This window comes from Peromyscus maniculatus, chromosome 15, assembly GCF_049852395.1.
Source record: "Peromyscus maniculatus bairdii isolate BWxNUB_F1_BW_parent chromosome 15, HU_Pman_BW_mat_3.1, whole genome shotgun sequence".
NCBI lineage: Eukaryota > Metazoa > Chordata > Mammalia > Rodentia > Cricetidae > Peromyscus > Peromyscus maniculatus.
The window spans coordinates 22,547,205-22,570,999 of NC_134866.1; the positions used below are offsets into that span (position 1 = coordinate 22,547,205).

At 35.6% G+C, this 23,795-nt stretch overlaps 1 protein-coding gene across 1 annotated transcript in view; it reads right to left on the reverse strand.

The window, feature by feature from the left end:
• Cdh9 (cadherin 9) overlaps nucleotides 1–23,795 on the reverse strand; it is a 137,934-nt gene that overhangs the window by 68,146 nt on the left and 45,993 nt on the right. Inside the window, exon 2 of the mRNA XM_006995401.4 lies at nucleotides 17,846–18,110. Within this exon, the coding sequence (XP_006995463.1) occupies nucleotides 17,846–18,070 (225 nt within the window). The 5' untranslated portion in view covers nucleotides 18,071–18,110. The remainder of the gene's footprint in view (nucleotides 1–17,845; nucleotides 18,111–23,795) is intronic.

A 23,795-nucleotide genomic window follows, 5' to 3' on the forward strand; every position in this document is an offset into this window, starting at 1 on the left:
CATTTAAAAACACTTGCAACACTTGTGAGGACTCCTGTTAGGTTTCCATTACACACATGAGGCAACAACCAACCACCTATAATTCCACAGTAACTGGAGTTAATAGAATATAATGCTCTCTTATGGCATCTGCAGATACCTGCACACACACACACACACACACACACACACACACACACACACACACACATTGAGTCTATGTTGTGGTGGTCAGCTACTCCTCCTGAACATGGGGCTTGCCCTGGAATGTAAGAGATATAGCCAGTGTCACTCCACTGAAGAAAACCAAATATCCATCTCTTGCTAAGAATCAAGTGCAAATAGTATTTTGTTGAGGAGTGGGACTTGGTGCCCACTTCCTCTTATCAGTACTGGGATTTTATCGAGCTAAAACTTGTACAAGGCTTGTGGATGCTCGCACAGTCTCTGTGAATTTATATTTCTTTCTAGTTTTGTGTGGAAGATACTTTATTGTTAGAGTCACCCAATATCTTTGACTCATAACAAATTTTCCTCCTTCTCGTCTACATAGAACCTGATCCTTGAGGGGAGGAGTTTGATAAAGACACCCAATTTAGAACTGGGTTTTCCAAAGGCTCTCACTATCTGGACATTGGCCAGTTGTATATTTCTGGATAATTTTGCTCTATTGCAAGCAGCTTCTCTGATGAGGGCTGGGTGGTGCATTGAACAATGGGTCCAGCAATTGTTATTGAGAGTGATTTTATTGCTACATTCCTTTAGCAGACTGATAGTAGTAGGTTTTTCCCTGGGTCTAGGACCTATAGAATCTCAGGTTCTTGGCTCTTTTGGCAGTGTCAAGTATGTGCTTCATTCCATTAGCTGGACCCTTAAATGTGATTAAATAGGTTGGTTACTTCTACAACACTTGCGCCACTCATGGTCCAGTACATCTTGCAGGAAGGTTGCTATTGTATATTGAAGGGCTTGAAGATATTTGATATTGATAATTACTTTCTCCCCCAGCAGTGTGCATACTTTATTGTATCATGAATGCTAGTCAGCAGGGGTGAAACTTCTATACTCATGCAAAGACAACATTTAATTTATTTAAATTAATTTAAAGAGATCCACATTCCAGTGGTATGCCCAGTGTCAAAGAGAATAAATGTTCATTATTAGTAATTCATACATACAAATTCATTTAGGGAAATGAAGAAGGCTAGAAAAGATTTGAAATTTTTTCTGGAATTGTTAATTTCTGAGTAAAATTTTAAAATAATGCATAAGTATTATTTTTAACAGACGGCAATTGAATAAGTGAGAGCTTTAACTCCACTTAAGTCAGAATTTATGAAAGGTTGGTTGAAAAGTATGCTATGATCTTCAGTTAATATGTAAATCAGCACGGGTAACAACCTAATTTTCAGTAGGTGATTTGTCTATTGTTTAATAATTTTTGAGCAAATCAAATAAAACAAATATCCATATTATTTTCTACTTTCCTATATAAACCATATTAGACAATTAAGATGCTTCTCTAGTTTCCAAATTATTTAATGATTGTTCATTTATCAGGATGTCACACTAACCTATAATTAAGTTTAAGAACTAAGCCGGGCGGTGGTGGCGCATGCCTTTAATCCCAGCACTCGGGAGGCAGAGCCAGGTGGATCTCTGTGAGTTCGAGGCCAGCCTGGGCTACCAACTGAGTTCCAGGAAAGGCACAAAGCTACACAGAGAAACCCTGTCTAAAAAAAAAAAAAAAAAAAAAAAAAAGTTTAAGAACTAAGAAAGTTCAGATATATAAAGCAAAATAAATAAAATGTAATCTACTTTCCATTAATTATCTGAAGCACATACTCTAATATACAAAAAAGTTTCAAGTAAGCAATTATTCATTTATATTTTCATCACTAAAATAAAGTTATTCACATTTCTTTCTCCATTTTATTTTTAACCAGATGATTTCTGATAATTTCTCAAATCATTTATAATTCAGTAGACCATTTTCACAGTGAATAACTTCATCATTATAAAATATAAGAATTTTGTGTTTAAATGTCATTTGTTTTCTCATTAGTTATGATATTTTATGTACAATGAAAGTTTTTGTGCATGTATTTTTAGGTGTTTCTATGAATTTATCTATTGATTAAAATCTACTGGAAGAATCACTACACAGAGTATTAACTTTTTTATCTATCGCTATAGTTTTCAGATTTTTCCTTTAAAAATCCAATGCCAATTATCAAATTGTTCATTTTCATCACACTTTTTGAGAAAAATTACAGATCACTATTTTTAATATTATTATTGAAAAGGAAACCAAAATATGTCATCTCTTAGTTGCCAAGTAAACAGTGCTTTATTACAACAATTGATATTATTAATTAAACATGGAAAGAAACTGATGGTGAGAGATATTTCAATAGTTTTTAAATAGAGAATTTTCCAGTTTTCCTTTTTTTTTTCTAATTTCATTAGTTGGATCTACATTCAAGTATGCTATTTTAAAGGAAATTTTCAAGTAGTTATATTGCTGTCAAAACTACAACACAGAAGATATAAGTGCATCTAATTTTACATAATATACTTTATTTTTTACTGTAATTTTTTTTTTCATTTTCCCCACCCTCCCCTACTCCTGCTCACCCTCCACCTCTTTACTCACCCCAATCCACTCCTCAGGGAGGGTAAGGCCTCCCTTGGGAAGTCAACAAAATCAGACCCAAGTCCCTTCCCCCTGCATCGAGGCTGACCAAGGTATCCCACCATAGGGAATGGCCTCTCAAAAGCCAGTTCATGCAGCAGCAATAAATCCTGTTCCCACTGACAGTGGTCCTACAAACAGAACAAGCCACACAACTGCCACCCACATTCAGAGAGTCTAGTTTAGTCCCCTGCAGGCTCTCCAGCCATCAGCCCAGAGTGTATGAGCCCCAAGTACCTCAGGTAGCTGTCTTTGTGGGTTTCCTCATCACACACTTGACCCTTCGCCCTGCTCATACAATCCCTTCTCCCTCTCATCATAATAGCCAGAACATAGAAATGTCATAGATCCCCCTCAGCTGAAGAATGGATAAAGAAAATGTGGTACATTTGCACAATGGAGTATTGCTCAGTGATTAAAACAATGACATCATGTAATTGGCAGGCAAATGGATACAACTAGATAAAATCATCCTTTGTGAGGTAATCCAGACTGAGAATGACAAATATGGCATGTCCTTACTCACAAGGGGATATGAGATGTAAAGCAAAGGATCACCAGGCTACAATTCACAACCCCAGAGAAACTAGGAAACAAGGTGGACCATAAGAGGAACATGCATTAATTGTCCTTGGATGGGGAAATAGATAAGATCTCCTGGGTAAATTGGGAGGGAGCAAAGAAGAAGAGCATGAGGGATAAGAATATATTTTATTTTTTATTTACATTTTTATAATTAAAGAAATACATACTAGATATTATTAAACAACGATAATTTGTAAAGCGTTAATTTATTTTTGTAAAAATGTTGCTAAATTAAATATTACTCATTTTTATTATAGTCTTGTGAACTATATGCTATTGATATTAATTTTTGAGTACTTAATTTCTTTGCTCCATGCCTATTATTAAATTATGGGAATGCATTTTGTTTTATAATACAAATAACCTTAGTAAATTTATTGATTGATGTCTAGTACATTACTTAACTTAAACTCACTTTACTGAATTTGCACATTCACACACAACATATTATTCTATCTGATACATACTTCCCAATAGTCCAGAACTTATCCCATTATGGTACATGTGTATTCTTCAAGCTTTCAGGTGCATTATCCTAAGCAAACACAGCAGAGATTCACTGATTATGAGAAGCTCTTAAACAGTGTGGATTTAACTAGCTGGTTGCCCAGTCAAGCACATTGATAGTTACAATTTATTGCTTTAATTGGACTTTGGAATATATACCTAAGTTACACCTTATTTATATGAGAAAAATAATAAAACATGTTTTCAAAAAATGACCTTGTCCTGTATGTACATCTATATAAATATAAATAATATGTTTTTTTTTTCTCTTGCCACTTACATGCTCCACAGTGACTGAAATGTCTGCAAAAGAATTCAGTAAGAATGGTTGTGGATGCTGACATATAATTCACATTGAAAGCCAACAGAAATTTTTACTTCCTCTACATTTGTGAGCCAAAGAAGGGGAAAGAAGGCTAACAACAAAAGCATTAGAAAAGCTCCCAACTCAGAAGAGGCCACTCTTATCACAGTTCACACATTTCAGCTACCTTTTATCCTTCAGAGTCCGTAAATGCTAACTCCGCTCCTTTCAACCTGCTCTTGCCTTATGCAAAGCTATAATGGGAGCCTCTATTTCTATCCTTGACCAGAAAGTCAGAGAAGAATACGTGTTCTCTCTGATTCAAGCATTACTCACGGTGAACATGGTCAAGAGGAAGCATGCATTACCAGGAGCGAATTGACAAGAAATGAAATTAGGAATCACTCATTGCTCTTATTATATCTCATCGAACACAGACAAAGGTTGTAGCCTTGGACACATTTTCAAAAGACAACTTTAGCAACCTTAGATAATTTGCACTGTAATTTGTACTGTTATGGAATCTTATATGTTGATACAAATGTAAACTATTTTTATACTCCTGTTTAAGATAATTTGTATATTGATACAAATACAGAACTATATTTGTTATAATGTACATATATTTCTACTCTTATTTGAAACATTTTTATATTGATATAAGTGTAAATTTATATCTGTCATACTTTACATATGTTCTACTTCTGTTTAGAATATTCGGTATATTGATATATATTTAATATTATTGTCATATTGCATATCGCACTATATATTCCTACCTCTGTTATAAATATCTTGTGTATTGTCACAATTTTGAAGTCATCGTTCTTCACCATACATTTGCTTATAGACTGTTTACCTTATTTATGTGAAGCCTTAGTCCTTAGGTTATTTCGATAGATAAGATTTATAGATTTATAGTCGCCTATGCCTGTCATCTCTATAGTTACATTAGTTAGGTTATCCAGATTTACAGATACATAGGTCAGATGGACAGGTAATCTTCAAACACTTCATAGACCTAGAGAATATGGCATTTAAATAACTTAGAATTCTGTTGACATGAGATACAATTGCTCCTGGCTGCACCAATTGATCCCGAGAGAATGTTGGGCTTCTAAGACATTTCCATTTGGAAGTTTGTCTTTTTGGCACAAAATGGCCTACTGGGCAAAGAACTGCCCTTGCCTTGATGGCTGACAGTACAAATGCAATGCTGTCCTTTCTGGACAAGCGGGACACAAGGAAAGCGACCACTGTACTCTGCCAAGACAGGGTAAGATGGTCTTTCAGAAATCCTGCTTCTGAAAATGGTCTGTCAGATACTCTAGGCCTGTAGCCAATTTGAATGCACCAACAATGCTGAGAAACATTAGGTGACTGTCCAGGCTGCCAGCTATCTTGGTCTACTCTTGCAAGATTCCCGAAAGTTGCTTGCATCCATCTACCATTTCTCAGGTACCATTATGTTCCTTCTCAGGTCTTTGATGGGATTGAAGACTAGCAGTTATAGTTACACCTTAGTATATATAATATCTTAGATAGAACATATTAAGTATTAGATTCAGGTTCTTTAGGATAGGACACCTTTGAATGATCTTTATAACATGCTGCTTACCTATGCTCTATACTTCTCTGGATTTTAGTATGTGTTTCTTGCTTGATATTGTTTGCATTGGTTGTAGTTACATCTTATCTAGGTCATTATCTCTCATTATTTCTGGACAATATTTGATAACCATTCCTTTGTATATAGTCTTGTATTAGTTTAGAACCTTCTTATTTAGACAAAAAGGGGGAGATGTAGTGGGTAGCCATTCCAGCTTGGTTCTGGAAGTTCCAACCCCCATTGAGACTCTGGCACTGTCACGCCTACGAGGCGGGGCGAGGGGAGGCGCTGGGGGACCTGAGAGCTGGATGGGTGAGCGCTCTCTCGGGGCGCTCTCTCGGTGCCGGAACGCTGACCGGTGCAGATTGACTGTGCAGAGCTCCGGAGAACACCGCTGGACTGCATTACACCTTCCCCAGACCCTGCGACCTACCCATTACTTAATTTGTGAGTTACACCATTAAATAAATATCCTTTTAACTACGTGGAGTGGCCAAAATAATTTCTCCAATAATCTATAGCAATGTATTTCCACTCCCACTATTTCATTCCAACTTTAAAGAAATATGTGTTAAGTAGAGCTAGCTTTAGGTAGTAATATCCATTGTGTTCTCAATGTGTATAATTCATTAAACATAATATTCACAGCCAGAAGAAAATGATTCTAGTGAAGCACTGTCATGGGGCATTATGGATGCAGTTAAATCAAACCTCATATTGGAAATACATTTTTTTTGCAATAGGACTTATTTCAGCATATTTACATTTAACCTTTATTCCTTTACATTGCGTATTGATATTGTTTATATTAACAACTCTTTGGTCTATTTCTCTTTTGTGGTGTGTGGCGGGGGGGGGCGTGTGAGTATGTCTTCACTGTGCTATGAGCATTGAAAAAAAAATCTAATGTGGTATGTGTTCCCCAAAATGTTGTGCACGCTAATAAACTCATCTGGGGTCAGAGAAGAGAACAGCCACAATATTAAACATAGAGGATAGGCAGTGGTAGCACACGCCTTTAATCCTAGTATTCCAGAGGCAGAAATCCCTCTGGATCTCTGTGAGTTCAAGGCCACATTGGAAACAGCCAGGCATGGTGACACATGCTTTTAATCCCAGAAAATGAGACTGTAATCCCAGAGAGTGATGGCAGAAAGCAGAAAGATATATAAGCATGAGGACCAGAAATTAGAAGCATTTGGCTGGTTAAGCTTTTAGGCTTTTGAGCAGCAGTTCAGCTGAGATGCATTTGGATGAGGACTCAGAAGCTTCCAGTCTGAGGAAATAAGATCAGCTGAGGAACTGGCAAGGTGAGGTAGCTGTGGCTTGTTCTACTTCTCTGATCTTCCAGCATTCACCCCAATAACTGGCCTGGGTTTGATTTTATTAATAAGATCTTTTAAGATCCCTGCTACTACAATCTAAGGAGATTATTTTTTTCTTTTCATAGCCTGAATATAAGTGCCATTATATATATGTAATCATATATATATATATATGCTTCTTATACTCTGTGCTGTGCTAAAATAAAAACTCTAATGCACTGTTCTACTATAAAATATATACATTGCATAGAGACCCTTTTAATATCAACGTTTTACCCTCATAAAACAAAATGAAAGACACATATGAACTGTGCATATGTGGGAATGTAATGGTAAACATGGTATAGTATACTGTGAATAATAAATAGTGAAATATTCCTCATTGTTTCGGAAGGATGAAAGGTTTGGATAACCAAGCAGTTTCCCATTAAAGGTGTTAGAGGGAAACGAAGCTATGATGCATTTTGAAGAAGAAAATCCTGTGCCAGTAGAGTAAGAAGCCAATCAGATAAGGGGAGAGGAAAATACAGGTCACGAAGAGCCATTGGGAATCAAACATACAGTCCCAGAAATAATGTTTGCTTAGAGAAACAATGCACATTAAGCCACACAGAATTTAGGGATAGTAATCTAAAGGTCAAGATCAACTACACAAAAGAAACAAAAATAAAAGACATCAATAATAAATTTACTATATTTCCCTCTGAAATTAAATGTTTATGTGTCTGAGTGTATTTTGTTCGTGTGTGTGTGTGTGTGTGTGTGTGTGTGTGTGTGTGTGCGCGCGCGCGCGCACATGTGTACACAGAAGATCAATCTCTGATATTGCTCATTAGTTTATGTCCATGTTGTTATTTGAGACAGTTTCTTAATGGCCTGGAAGTAATTAGTTTGAATAGGATGGCTGATAACTATCATGAGGGACACACCTGTCTCTGACTTTCTAGTACTGCAAGAACACTCAACTACAGTTGCCTTTTTTTAATAAGAGTTCTTGGGAATCAAGCTTATATCCTCATGGTTGCAAGACAATAATTTAAGATATAAGAACAGTTAGCAAGAAGCCTGCCACGGCCATACAGTTTGTAAGCAGTATAAGTCTCTGTGTTTACTTGGTTGGGTCTGAGCGGCTGTGGGACTGGCAGGTGACAAAGATTTGTCCTGACTGTGGGCAAGGCAGGAAAACTCTAGCTATTGTACATAACTCTTTTGCTCCAGTAATACCATACTATTCATAGATTATTGGGTTCCAAGTAGAATAAACACAAAATCAATCTGCATACCTAGGTGAGACTGTTCAAAATAATACTTATTTGGAGTGCTTATAAACAGGCAGAGAAATATGGACAGCAACAATAAGAATCACAGCTGATATTATTAATAGCATAGAATCAACAGTAATATGCAGTGGTAATTTAAATCTTTAATAAGAAAATGAAACTGTCATGTTAAGGTCTGTTGAAAATATTATTTAAATTGAAAGTGAAATAAAAGTGTTTTCAGATAACCAAAACCAAAGAAAATTTGTGAATGTATGAATAAAATTATACCAAGGAAATGTCAAAGATTTATTGACTTCAAAAATGCATAAACCAATAGAACACATTAAATACTTTAAAATATAAACAGGATAAACTAATCCTGAGCTGCACATTTAAAACAGTGTATCAACATATCAGAAAGAATTATACTGAAAAGCTAATGCTAAATTAGAACAAGAATAAATCACACAAGAATCGTCTTCAGGGATTTATGGTAAATTAGTATGAGGCAAAGTGACTCAAGTAAGATCCTTCTAGAAGATCAGTGCTTGAGACCTGACTTGCTGTGGTGGGAATGCCAGTAATCAATATTCTAAAGAGGATCCCTTGTGGAAATAATAATTTTGATGTCAGTGTAGATTTCAGCTTTGGAAAGAGGATGTAGTGTGCTACTTACTATGTACGTACCTACCTTGGATTCACAACCTTCCGTTGAACGTTATTTTAAATATTATTTCACTAATGATAAAGATTGTTTAATCACAACTATGAACATAAATCAATATCCCAAAGAGCTAAAGAGGAAAAACAAGTAAATGGAGCTTACAAGTATCTCATTATCCATTAACAATTAGAATCAAATTGAACATATAGAAATTATAACCATAGAATTTTGAACTACTAATAGAAACATTTTCTGAGATAGTATAATATTGTGTGCTGCCAAACACGTATGACACACAAATTATTTTCAGGCATATATGAAATATTTAAAAAAGTAAAAGTTGAAATGTTACTACTAGTTCTTTATTATTTTTATAGAATAAAAGTAATGAAATAAAGTCATGTGAGAAGTTTTTAGAGAAATACGTGTGCTATAAAATATTGAGTTGGCATTTACTCTCTATTATAGGAACAAGAAAGCAGTCTTCATCTTTGGTTAACCTGGTCAACTATTATTCATTCACTAATTTATTCATTATTAATTAATTAATTCAATCATTCTTAAATATGTATCTGTGCCTCTGATTTTAATAAGAAATAATCTGTCTATTTCTGACGGTGTGAATTTATTATAATCACATCCTCCGAAATGTTACCTGAGAATTTGATTTAGCATTCAGTACATGTATCTCACTGTGTACATAACTATTGCATATCTACTGTAACTTCAGTTACCTCATGAGCTCAATGTAAAGCATGGTGAGAATTTTTGTAATCTTTTCCTAGCTCCGTTTCCATGGACACCATCAAAGCAAGCCAGTGATGCTTAATACAGGTCAATAAGTTTTCCTCTGTGCAGATTACAAAATATTTGCACAAGAGAAAAGCAAATATTTGTGGCTATCTGGGATAAATACCTTTGTTCCTTGAAAATATGAAGCACCCTAGTTCTTAAACAAGCAAGCATGCATCATTAATTTAAAGAATAGCTCTAATGTTACATCAGGCAATGTAACATTAATTAAACACCCAGCTTATTATGTCTCTTTTATCCTAAAATAGCATTTTGGCAGGTAGTTTATTGTAGTCCCAAACGTTATTTAGGATACAAATGACTTCATCTATTCACTCCTTTGGCTAGTAGTTAACAGTGTCCTGTTCACTCTGTTGAAAGGACTTTTTCAGCATTAACTGGATACAGATGATATGTAGTACTAAAAATTCATACCAAAATGAAGTATCAAACTTATAAATAAATATCTACAATATCTAGCAATTTCCTACATGGGCAAATGATTGATTGACTTTGCAGAAAGGAGTTATAATTTTTCAGAAATGTAGTTGATTCACATACGGAATCTAGAAATTGTTGATACTTAACAGCGAGAATTTTCCCAAGAATAAAAATGATATTTGCTATTGAACACTGCATACCAAGTGAAAACCTCCATCACAGGAATGTATGTGTGTGAACATCAGAGGAAGACTAGATGACATTTTATGTGCCATGTCATTTTCGATCTTGATTTTCTAATTTTATAAAACATTGAAATCATAACATTAACTGATAAAGAAAAAATAAAGAATGAATGAATTAATTAAAATTTCTGTCAAGTGTGATGGCATCCCATTAATCTCAGTACTTGGGGAGAGAAGGAAGGACCTGTAAGTTAGAGGCCACCTTTTCCACATAGTAAAGTTCAAATCCCAAAGCCCCCAGGTCTACATAATGAGACGTTATCTCAAAAACCATAAGAACAGAGAATAAGTAGAAAATCAACACTTAAATTAATGTCTATGTTCATAGTTTATAAATTAATGAAGCAAACATTTAAATGTCCTCATCTGTTTCTGTGGTATGACTATACTATTTTAATTTAGCATTATTTGGAATTTTTTTCTAAGCCTGGTTTTCTATGAGAAAATGCCATGTTATATCACGACTACAACAATGGTGAATGCTGTCCTGTGCCTAAACAGATGCTGTCCCCATCCCTCTTTTTGTGTGTAACTACACCTAGAAACATTGTGACTTCTAATTAACTTCATATCTTTTTTCTACTTATCTCTCTCCCTTTCATTATTTTTTTAAAGATTTATCACCTGTATTCTTTGAAGTATTATGAAGAGAATGTTGGCATAGTATAAATAGTTTAAAAGGCCTGAAGCCAAAAGAAGTAGATGTGTTATGAAAAATTACATATATAGTTTGTTGAAAATACTGACAATATTTTATAACATACTTAAAGCAGTTTTGTAGTTACTTATACCACACAAAATCTTAAAAAGTCTTCTATAGGGGTCAAGGGTGCCAAAAGAAAACCCACAGAATCTACTCACCTGGGCTCATAGGGGCTCACAGAGACTAAACTGACAACCAGAAAGCCTCTGTGAGTGAGACCTAGGCCTCTGCATGTGTGTTACAGTTGTACAGCTTAATTCTCTGTGAGGCTGCTAATGACAAGTGGGAGCGGGAGTTGTCTCTGACTCTGTTGCCTGCTTTTGGGGACATTTTTCTCCTACTGGGTTGGTTGCCTTAATAGGAGGCTTAATAGGAGAAGATGTGACTAGTAATGCAGCAACTTGATATACTGTGGCTGGTTGATATTCATGGGAGGCCTGCCTTTTCCTGAGGAGAAACAGTGGAGGAGGGGTGGATGGGGTACAGAAGAGAGGAAGTGGGGGGAAGGGACTGGGAAGTGAGAAGGGAGGGGAAACTGACATAGAATAAATAGAAAGATTAATAAATAAATGAAGTCTACATTAATAAATAAAGTTTACATTAATTTTAAATTCAGAAATTAAGAATAGAGGCAAATCTTAATTCGGTATGATTTGATATGGATTATTATAAATATTACTTATTTATATTATAAATATTTGTTTAATGTTTTCTCTATTGAATATATGGAGGTCATTTTGGAAAAGAAGTAGTTCTTATTACATGCTGTGAGATAGTGGTACACTGAGGTAGTAAAGCTGAATGGGTAGTGACAGTGTTCATAGTACATGATAGAAAATGGAGCTCTATTTTGAAAGTGATTTTTCTGTACTGTGGTGTGAAACTAGTTTGGAGCTGGCCAGAAGGCATAATATTTTTCTCGTGTATTCTGAGTTTTAAATGACTGGGGTATGAAGAGAATTCTGGAGTGAAGTAGATTCATAAATCAAAGGTAGCTGCTGCATATACTGTACAAAATAATGACAATCTAAAATCTTTATAAATGTATTTTATTTAGGTTCTAAAAATCACTATAACATACCATAACTGTGCACCTGGTAAGCTTCGTTGAATTTGAGAATCCATTTCTCTTTCTAATTTCACTTTTTCTTGTTATTTCTATATCAAAATTTCTATGTTCTAAGAGCTCAACAGAAAGTGAACTATTGACAATTACTTTATAGATGGGGGGGGGCAAATCATTGTTTGGCACATATATGAGCATGTGTAAATGTGGAGAAGCCAAATTTTCATAGTTTTAAAATAAATATTGCTGTGGGACGGTCTGTATGTCAAATTGCTCTGATTGGTCAATAAATAAAACACTGATTGGCCAGTGGCCAGGCAGGAAGTAGGTGGGACAAGGAGAGAGGAGAATTCTGGGAAGCGGAAGGCTGAGGCAGAGAGACACTGCAGCCGCCGCCATGACCAGCAGCATGTGAAGACGCCGGTAAGCCACCAGCCACGTGGCAAGGTATAGATTTATGGAAATGGTTAATTTAAGATAAAAGAACAGTTAGCAAGAAGCCTGCCATGGTCATACAGTTTGTAAGCAATATAAGTCTCTGTGTTTACTTGGTTGGGTCTGAGCGGCTGTGGGACTGGCGGGTGACAAAGATTTGTCCTGACTGTGGGCAAAGCAGGAAAACTCTAGCTACAAAATATGAACATAGTTCTTATCAATTTTATATCTGGGTCCGTGTCCCCTCTGTTTTCCAAAAACGCTGTTGTAACCGGAGTGCACAGTGGCGGCCGAATGTTCCTTGTGAATACTGTGACTATACTCATGATGACGTGAGTGAAAATGAAAAGATTTGAAAGACCCCCTTCCCAAGATGCACAAGCAGCAACATCGGAAAGAAGCTACTCTGGGTGTCTGAACTGCCTGAAGGCTGCTCAAAGAGCTCCAGATATGGAGCTTTCATGGGCCTTTCCAATGTTAAGGTTGACTTTTCTGTGACGCAATGACCTTTAAGTTAACCATACAGTCACAGTTGTAACATAATACACTAACTGATTCAGTAATCCAAACACGGGGAGAAGAGAATCATTTCTGTTGTCCATGTTCAGTGCTTTACTTGTCTCTCTGTGGTGTATGGGTTTTGTTGATGTCTCCCCAGGAAGTCGCATAATAACATTTCAAAAGCCCCGTGTTCCTTGTTTTGGAACAAGCAAATACTAAGTGTTTTGCTTTGAACTGACTTAATATCTGATGGTCAATTTGATTAGTATGCAAGTGTTTTAATGAATCCAGGAGCCTTTCTTAAAATAACAACAACTCAAAATACTTAAGCTGCTGTATTTGAAAATTGTATATCTCTTCATCAATAAATGTGGTCAACAATCAGATATTAAAAGGATGTAATGATATCTACTCAAGTATTATTAATGTTAATTGGTATAGGGTTGATTCATAATTACCAAGGATTATATGGAGCCTATAGCTAATATAAAAAAATTAAACATGGCCTATGAATATAGTCCAATTTTATATCATTTATTTGGTATGATTGAAGCTTAGGTTTCACTTCATCACGCTGAGAGCAAACAAATAATCAAATAAAACACATGTTAATATTATCTAAACAAAATAGTAAAATCATGTGTTACAGTTCTTTTTTTATTTTATTTTACAATACCATTCAGTTCTACATATCAGCCACGGGTTCCCCTATTCTCCCCCCTCCCACCCCCTCCCCTTACCCCCAGCCCACCTCCCATTCCCACCTTCTCCAGGGCAAATCCTCCCCCGAGGACTGCGATCAACCTGGTAGACTCAGTCCAGGGAGGTCCAGTCCCTTCCTCCCAGACTGAGCCAAGCGTCCCTGCATAAGCTCCAGGTTTCAAACAGCCAACTCATGCAATGAGCACAGGACTTGGTCCCACTGCCTAGTTGCCTCCCAAATTGATCAAGCCAATCAACTGTCTCACCTATTCAGAGGGCCTGATCCAGCTGGGGACCCCTCAGCCTTTGGTTCATAGTTCATGTGTTTCCATTCATTTGACTATTTTTTTTTCAATAATTGAGTAAAACCGAAATTTATTATAAGCCACAGTCATCCTAGGGACCTCCATGCTATATATATATATATATATATATATATATATATATATATATATATATATATATATATATATATAGCCTCCATGGTTCTATGGGTTGTGGTCTGATTGTTCTTTATTTTATATCTAGAATCCACTTATGAGTGAGTACATACCATGACTGTCTTTCTGGGTTTGGGTTACCTCACTCAGGATGTGTTATAGTTCTTATGAGACTTATTATAAATAATTTCTTAAATGGAATTATAATGATTAAAAATTCAATTACCTATTTTTATTTTAATTATAGAGTTGATAATGCATCATTTTTTGACTTTGTAATCTTGAGTGAGAAAGAAAAAAAGATTCACCTCATTAAATAAAACAGTAGCAATAATAACTGATAGTTCCAGTTTAATAAAAAGGACCAACTAAATGTCAAATTCCATTATTATTAAATGAAAAGGAATTGATTTAATTGCAAAACTTCTGGCTTTAGTCCTATATTATACAGAGGGTTAATGAGGTAAATAAAAATGGAGCAGTGCTCCTTTAAAATAAAGTCATGTTAATCCATAGTATTCCGCTAATCTATCCGAAGAATGGTAGCGAACTGCTCAGTCCAGATCTGTACTCCACCCTTCATTGATTGGCACTTGAACTTTTAGCAGTGTCTTAATTTTCCAGTCACTCCTTGAAAAGGTGTTAGTTTGGAATGTTGGGCAATAGAGGCTCAACACCATCAGTCTGTCTGTCTGCCTCTCTCTCTGTCTCTCTGTCTCTGCCCTGTCTCTGTTTCTCTTTGTCTCTCTCTCATTTTTTTTCTTCTTCAACATGTTGTATCATATCTGTCTACCTGTACAATTTTATGGGAGTTTTGCTCGCCTTTCCTGATCATATTAGGAAGTAAGAGAATATTCCAAAAGTTTTAGAATTAAACAAAATTTAACAGCAATATAATTTGATCTAGAAAAAATATGTGAGGATTAGAGATTTTACATGACTCCTGAGTTTTGTCTAGCTATTGAACAACATAGGAATCAGTCCTATAAAGCACATGGTTATATGTGTGCATATGCATAGTGAACTAAATAAATATTGTTGTTCTTATTTGATTCATCATAAAAATATTTATTTAGCTAGCCGGTGGTGGCGTACGCCTTTAATTCCAGCACTAGGGAGGCAGAGCCAGGTGGATCTCTGTGAGTTCGAGGCCAGCCTGGGCTACCAAGTGAGTCCCAGGAAAGGCGTGAAGCTACACAGAGAAACCTTGTCTCGAAAAACCAAAAAAAAAAAAAAAAAAATATTAAAAAAATATTTCTTTAAATTCAATCTGAAATCTTAGATCTTAGATTTATTTTGAGGTTTATAGGTATTTCTAACTACATAATTTTATATTTTCTGTAAATTAATTTTGTATTATTTCCTGTGATATCTGCTTTTTGAAAAACTATGAAAATCTCTGCTAGGTTTTACTAGGCCTTTTCTCATTTTAGGGTGTGATGAAGATGCCAAGGGGTTCATTCACCAGGTTCATTATGGCGAATGCATTGGACTCTGAAAGAATAGTTGTAAATTTAAGTGGAGATATGAGTGATAGTACTTTAGTCCATTTTTCCTTCAGGATGTCGTGTTCATGAGAATTCAAGTATTTCCCAATATTTAAAGCCAAGGATTTGATTGGTTTTTGCACATGCCAATAGTAACTTATATAAAAAGCCCGGAGAGCCACTAAAGTAATAATAAACGAGAACTTGATGAATAAATAATCCTAAAAACTGCTGGAAGGACATTTCATATCAAAATATGTAATCAATAATTGCATATGGGAGACAAAAGTACTAACAAAGTAAAGGAAGCCCATATTGTTAAAAAGAATATAGGTGTTTTATATTATTGTAAAAATTCTCCCATTCATATATTGTTTCCAGTAGAAAACTACGAATCGATGAAAGACAGTTTTGCATTGATAATCTTTCCTAGGCAGAAATATGATTATTATAGCTTTCCAGGTTACCCTATAGTCTACTGTTGAAGATAAATAAGCAAAGAAAAGGAAAGGAAAGGGAATGTAACTAATACCTTAGGCTGTTCACTGCAACAATTTGAAAAACTGTGTCATTTAGAAATTAATAATCATTCCCTAGGAAACATTTCAATTTTAAGTTAAATCACAAATACTGGTAAAAGGCCTTCAATAGTCATGGTATTAAAACTAGCTCCCTTTTCTGTGACCATTTCCCTGCATCTGTGAAACTGCAAGGTTGAACCATTTCAGTAAGACCCTGTGACCCAACTTTGAGTCCTTTATATACTGCCCCCGACAAAAAGAATCACAAAGCAATTTCAAGTACTTAGACACAAACGTTTGCTTGTTGAACTTGAAATGCCCTGATGATACCTATTAACTAGACTGTGAAAGTGATGTTAAATGAGGGGTATGGGAAGATGCCACATGACTAATCTAAAGAGAAATAGGATGGAAGAAAAGAGTCATTGAGTGAACTGCACTGGACAAAAGTGACCCAAGTAGCTACGAAAGAGAAATCTCAAAAAGAAGGAAATAATAGGCTTCAGTTAACAGACACTGTATTTGAGAAAGTACATTGGCCCACACAAAATGAAGTAGAACAAGATTTTGACAATTTCTCAGAATAAATGTTCTTCTGGTTTGAAAGATATTGGAATGATTTGGTGACATCAGTTATATTTCTTTATTTTCCTTTTTTTTTTTTTGCTTGATCTACTTTGTCTGATGTTGTCAGTGAACCAATTCTCAGACCATTAACGTTAATACTTGCTCACTAAGAATAAAGAAGAATAAATGTATGGCGTGTGCGTGATTGTGACTGTCAGAATGTAAAATCATTCCTGATGATACTCTCAGGGTGTCATCACACCTGAGAATTATGCTTAAGTTATGAACAATCAGAGAGATCAGGAGAACCCTATAAAGATAAAAGATTGCAGATAAGATTGGATACAGAAAATAAACAGGTAGCAAGAAATGTCCAAAAAATGTTATTATTAAAATTTTAAGATGTTGTGAACTAAAACAATAAATTGCATTAAGGGGGAAGGAAAGAGGAGATAGACAATAAGACAAACTCAAATCTATAAGACAAACTCAAATCTAGGATCCCAAAATGAGTTGTTTTATCAGTCTATTAATTCTCCTCCTGAATGCTAATGGCCAACTGTTGAGGACGCTGAAATTGACATTACAGTACATCTTCCTAAAGGTAGTGTCTTCTTTCTCTTTATGTTTTTACTCCACTCTTTACCTAGATGCAGGCACACAGGAACACATCTTGATTGATGTAGGAAGCAACATACTACAAATTCATCTCTCAAACAGTTCATTCTATTATGAACCCTAATGAACTAGGGTTACTAAAGTACATTGATGTATTTTAATAAATTTTACTGGATATGAAACCTACATTTTGTTTTTAGTCACATGACACATGAAGTATTAATTTACACTTTTTAAAAATAATTTAAGTCAATCTCTTATTTAACGGATAAAAGTCTTTGTGTGTGTGTGTGTGTGTGTGTGTGTGTGTGTGTGTGTGTGTGTAGACATATATTTATTCATTTATTTATTCAATATCACATTAAACTTCTGGATTTTCCAGATAAAAAAATCTTACCTTTCCTACATACTGAGTATCTGTACCTGTGTACTCTTCTAACAAGAAGAACTGGTTCCACATCCAGCCACGCTTGGTGCGATGGAGCATTTTCCCATCATCTTTTGTCAGATTCACTATCCTTCTTAGTAAGTGACTGTTATCCTTTGCTTGTACTGGGCTGTTGTCAACTGTATGAAGCATGCAAGTCCAGATGATCAGTGGAAGGCAATGGTAAGTCCTCATTATCTTCAACTTCAGAAGGATGAAAATTTCAATGTATGTTCTGTAGAAGAAAATGATTTTATTAGGATGTGCCTCATTTTCAAGTATCCTGTATACTGGTACACTTTTATATACTATTTAAAGTAATGAAACATATATATATATATATATATATATATATATATATATTTCAAATATACTCAACAGCTTAGTTTAGGCTGGCAATATTAATGTAAAAAAAGTTCAAAAATTAAAACCACTAAAAATTCTGCAAACTAAACTTTTTCATACAATAGTTATGTTATTAATTCTTTGAAATTTAAAGTTTTAATAGTGAAGAAATATTTACATGTCCAAGAACTGCTATACTTGAAATGACATTTTTTCCCATAATCCAGCATTACTCAGAATGTGTTTACCCCCACATTCAACTTTAGAAATAGATTAAATGAAAGTAAGGAAGTGAGGAAAAAAGTAGTTCTTCACTAATGAAAACTAGATTCAATCAACTCAAAATGGACTAAAAATCCTTCGCTTACGACCAAAAAATAGCAGAAAACAAAAGGGGATTTTTTTTTAACTCTGATTTTTCTCACTGTGAGAATTTTATTCTGACATTAACTTTGCTGATCAGTGTTTCAGAGAATTTTGAAATGTACTGTTCATTTTTGAACAATGTTGTAAGTAGAAATTCATTTTTTAGTGTGGAATGTAGACATTTGAGGTGGGAAAATGTAGTTGTATTAGATGTATCAGAGTTTAGACAATGAAGAATACTGTGAATCTTTGCAACATTAAAAAAATAAAATAAATTCACATTTGGTTTTACCGTAGTCCAAGCCACTGAAGTATTCCAACATAAAATTCAGAGATTAATGTGGCTAATTAGAAAATATGTTAGAGAGTAGGAAAGAGACGGGAGGGGGGGCATTAATGAAGTCCGTCATGTTCATTCACTAAGGTATGATCATGATGTTTTCTAGAAATATAATGAAATGAATACTGCTTACAAAAATTCTCTTACAACAATGTGTATGATTCTTAATAGGAACACACACACACACACACACACACACACACACACACACACACACACCCCTCACTTTCTCTATGACTCTTCTGTAATTTAGCTCTTGCAGTGACTTCCTATGGCACCCACAACTTTGCAAGTGCTCCTGTGAAATTTCTGAGAAATATTTGAAGTGAAGTATGAAACATCACTGGGTTTCATGCAGATACTTGCTCAATATATACTGTGCATGCCTATGTGTATGTCCCTTTTTCTTTATATGAGATTGTACATTTTAGATTATAGACTGTAAAGCTGCAAGAGATGTTTGGAGATTTGGGCACTTTATTTTACAGACAAGACATTGATTTAGAGATTAGGATGTGACAGTTTGGCCTGAGTGTTTGGACTTCTCTTAAGTCCCTGTGCTGATAACCTACTCACAGCGAATATTAATTGGGAGATGACTAAGCCAGAGATCAGAGTTACTCATGGAAAAATTAGTTTCTTATAAGAACATGGTGGGAATTGAGTTCTATTTAACTAGAGCTGTATGAGAGCATATGGAAGGCAGACAACTCTCAGACTGCTCCAAGAGGGCACCTTGATCTTGCACATATCAGTACCCTGAACTTAAAATAGAATGATTGCTGCTAACTTGCTCATTGTACATTATGTAGAAGCCAGAATCAACTACAAGAAAGAAAAATATATACAATATGTATGTATTTGAAGAAATAATTTAAAATTTGTGCAATTAATAGTTTTACCTATATGCCTACTCTGATCTGCGCAAATCTTATCTGGTTTATCCATAGACATATTATTTGCATTTTTGATGTTTCTCTATCATATACTTTTACAAATCTCAAGTAACCATTTGAAAAATATGACATCTCACTTCAGTTTTTTTCTTGTTTACTTTTTTGTCTTTATTAAGAGATTTTAAAAATTCATTTTACGAACCAACCACAGATCTCCCTCTCTTCCCTCCTCCCACCTTGGTCAGCCTTCCCCCCAGCCCATCTCCCATTCCCTCCTCCAAAAAAGTAAGGCTTCCCATGGGGAGTCAGCAGAGCCTGTTACATTCAGTTGAGGCAGGTCCAAGCCCCTCCCTTTGCATCCCACCATAGATAGTGGGCTCCAAAGTGTCAGCTCATGCATGGGGAATAGATTCTGATCCCACTGCCAGGGCGACCTGTAACTAGACCAAGCTATACAACAGTCTTGCTTATGCAGAGGGACTAGTCCAGTCCCATGAAGGCTCCACACCTGTTGGTCTAAAGTCTATGAGTTCCCACTAGTTTGGTTTGATTATGTTTGAAGGTTTCCCCATCATGATCTTGATGCCCCTTTCTCATAGAATGCCTCTTCCCTCTGTTCGACTGGACCCCTGGATCTCAGCCTGGTGCTTGGCTGTGGATCTCTGCATCTGCTTCCATCAGTTACTGCATGAAGGGTCTATGATGACAGTTTTGTATTCACCAATCTGATTACCGGGGTAAGCCAGCTCAGGCACCCTAACCACTATTGCTAGTAGTCTAAGCTGGGGTCATCCCTGTGGATTCCTGGAGATGACCCTCAACCAAAGAATGGATAAAGAATATGTGGTACATATACACAATGGAGTACTAGGCAGTAAAACACAATGACATCATGAAATTTGCAGGCAAATTGATGGAACTAGAAAATATCATCTCGAGTGAGGAAATCCAGACTCAGAAAGACAAATATGGTGTGTACTCACTCATAAGTGGATATTAAATGTAAAGCAAAGGGTAACCAGATTATAACCCACAACTCAAGAGAAGCTAGCTAACAAGGAGGACCCTAAGAGGTGTGCATGGATCACCCTGAGAAGGGGAAATAGATGAGATCTCCTGAGTAAACTGGGGGTCAGAGGGGAAATAGAGGGTAAGGGTTGAGGGATGAGAACATCAGGGAATGGGATGATCAAGCTAAAACAGGAACTGAGTGGGAGAGCAATGAAAGAAATATCTTGATAGAGGGAGGCATCATGGAGATAGGGGAAAACATGGTGCTAGGGAAGCGTTTTTTGGTTTTCTATTACACTGTAAATTTATGACCTTTTCAAGGAGGAATATAGCATTTATTATTTCATTCATTCAGTATTCAACACGATGGCCTCCTTCACTTGGATATAATGTAGTTTGTATGAATGATGTTTGTAAGTTGTAGTTCATCATGTCCTACACACAACTTAGTAAGCACTTACTTATTTAAGTAAAACTATCTGGTTAGTGGATCAGTGTTTAATACTTTTGCAGTTTATTGCCAATCTGGGCTCACCTATTGAATGCTTATCAGTGTAATGAATAAACAATACCAGAGACTGATGTCAAGATTGACCATAGAAGGTTTTTTGCTTTTGACCAGAGTCAGAGACTATTTTTGTTTTCGTAACATCAGTCATGAAATTTGTAGTGCTCTCACTGAAATTCAGAAAAGTTTGCATTAAGTGAGATGAAATGTTAACAGCCCAGCATGACTGCTCTAAATTATAGAATGTTTTTTCATGAACTTTTCCACTCTCTGATTTAATACCTTTACTTTAGTCAACTTTTTTTTTTTTTGTATATTTGTTTCACATTTAGGAAACATTACTGTAAACCTCTTGTGGCCAATTTAACACCTGCAAATTATTTGGCTCTGAGATAAAAGTGCACAGTTTAAAAGGTTTTCTGCTATATTTGATTTAAAAATTAGCAATCTCATGTCCCATGGGGTTTATTAAAAATTCTTCACATCTTTTATTTCTTCAGTAGCAACAAGCTGATTACTAAATTTTCTATGCCTAATTATCTCTATCAGCCTCAACTGCTCTGCATTTTTAATCTCACTTTTGTTGATAAATAACCATCAAATGCATTATAAAATACAGTATTTTAAATTTGGGTTAGCTTTGATTTTGTAATTAGGTAATTCATTTGAATCTTATTTGTTTTAAAAACTGAACATTGTTTTTTATTGTTTCCATAGTCACTTAATTATATTTAAATTCCATTTTAATTCTATTTTAGAATCATTAAAATAATTGTGCTTTGCTGTAGTTAAGCTGAATGCTTACCAGTAAAATATCTAACTGAAATTGAATATATTTCTGCTTCTATTTACTTACATAATTATAATCAAAATAAATATTTAAAATCTTTATTTTATTATTAACCATGTGTATAAGAGTGCATCTGCATGTGTGTATATGTGTATTTGAGTGCAGTTACCCCTGGAGTCCAGAAGAGGTCACTGGAAGCCTCGGCACTGGAGTTATATAGTCGTTGTAATTAACCCAATATGGGTGGTAGGAAATGAACTCTGGTCTTCTGCAAGAGCAATATATGTTCTTAAAAACTGAACCATTCATCTTATCTCTTCAATTAAATCATTTAATGCTGTTTTTTTCAGGAAAGTTTCTAACAAGAATTGTATCCATAACACAAGTGTATGTGACTAAATTTGCTACTTTATCATTATAAAATTCCTAATCAGCAAAGATATTTGACAAACATTACAATATTATTCTTAATAGCAGCATAATTTGCATTTTTCCCAGTGACATATCTGAGTTCTGTAGAGATGAAGCAACACATTTTTCATATATATTACTTTGCTATTGCTATGACAAAACACTATGACCAAAGCAACAAATAAAAGCATTTAATGTATGGGTTTCCATTAGGAAGGATAAGAATCCATGGTGTACATTGCCAGGAGAATGGAATTAGAACAGGAGCTTAGAACGTATATCCTGGTCCAAAATCACAAGACAGAGAGAGATAAGTGGGAATGACTGTGGGTTTTTGTTGTTGTTATTGTTGTGTTGTGTTGTTTTGTTTTAAAACTCAAAGCCTGTCCCCAGTTATGTACCCCTTATTACTAGGCCATACCTCCTAATACTTCCAAAAATTCCACCAACTGTAACTTAAATATTCAACACACACACACACACACACACACACACACACACACACACACACACGTGAAGCTCGTTCTCGTTCAAACCACTTCTGGGGCAATGTAGAAACCCAGTGCAATGGAAACTCCATGGAATCCACAAGATTCACCCTAGCAAAGACTCATAGTATTGTAGATATGCAGCCTGAACTGTCCATCATCTGTAATCAAGACTTCCAATTAAAGAATTGGGACACCAGCCCAGCCACAAAATCTTCCACATACACCTTATCCTCCTAGCAAGATATGCTGGGGTAAAGGTGGTACAGAACTTGTCAAGTGGCCAACTAATGACTGGTCCAACTTAAGACCCACGCCATGCCTGATGTTGTGTGGAGGCCCAGGAACAGAGTAGAGATAGCCCACTGACCTAGGGTAGAATCAAATGCCCCTACCCGCACCCCCCAAAAAGTCAATGAAATGATTCCTAATAGTATTCTGCTATACTCCTAGACTGGAACCTATTTTAATGGTCATCAGATATACTTCACCCAGGAACTGATGGGAGCAAATGCAGAGACCTACAGGCAAACATTAGGCAGAGTTCTGGGAATCCTGCTAAAGAGGGGAATGAAGGACTGTAGAAGCCAGTAGGGTTAAGGCCTCCACAAAACAACAACAACAACAAAAAATCTTACAGCAGCCTTGATGCAACAGGGAGTGGCTTGGTCCTTCTCCAACTGAATGAACCAGGCTTTGCTGACACCCATGGGAAGCCTTACCCTTTAGGAGGAGAGGATGGGTAGGTGGGTCTGTGGGGGGAGG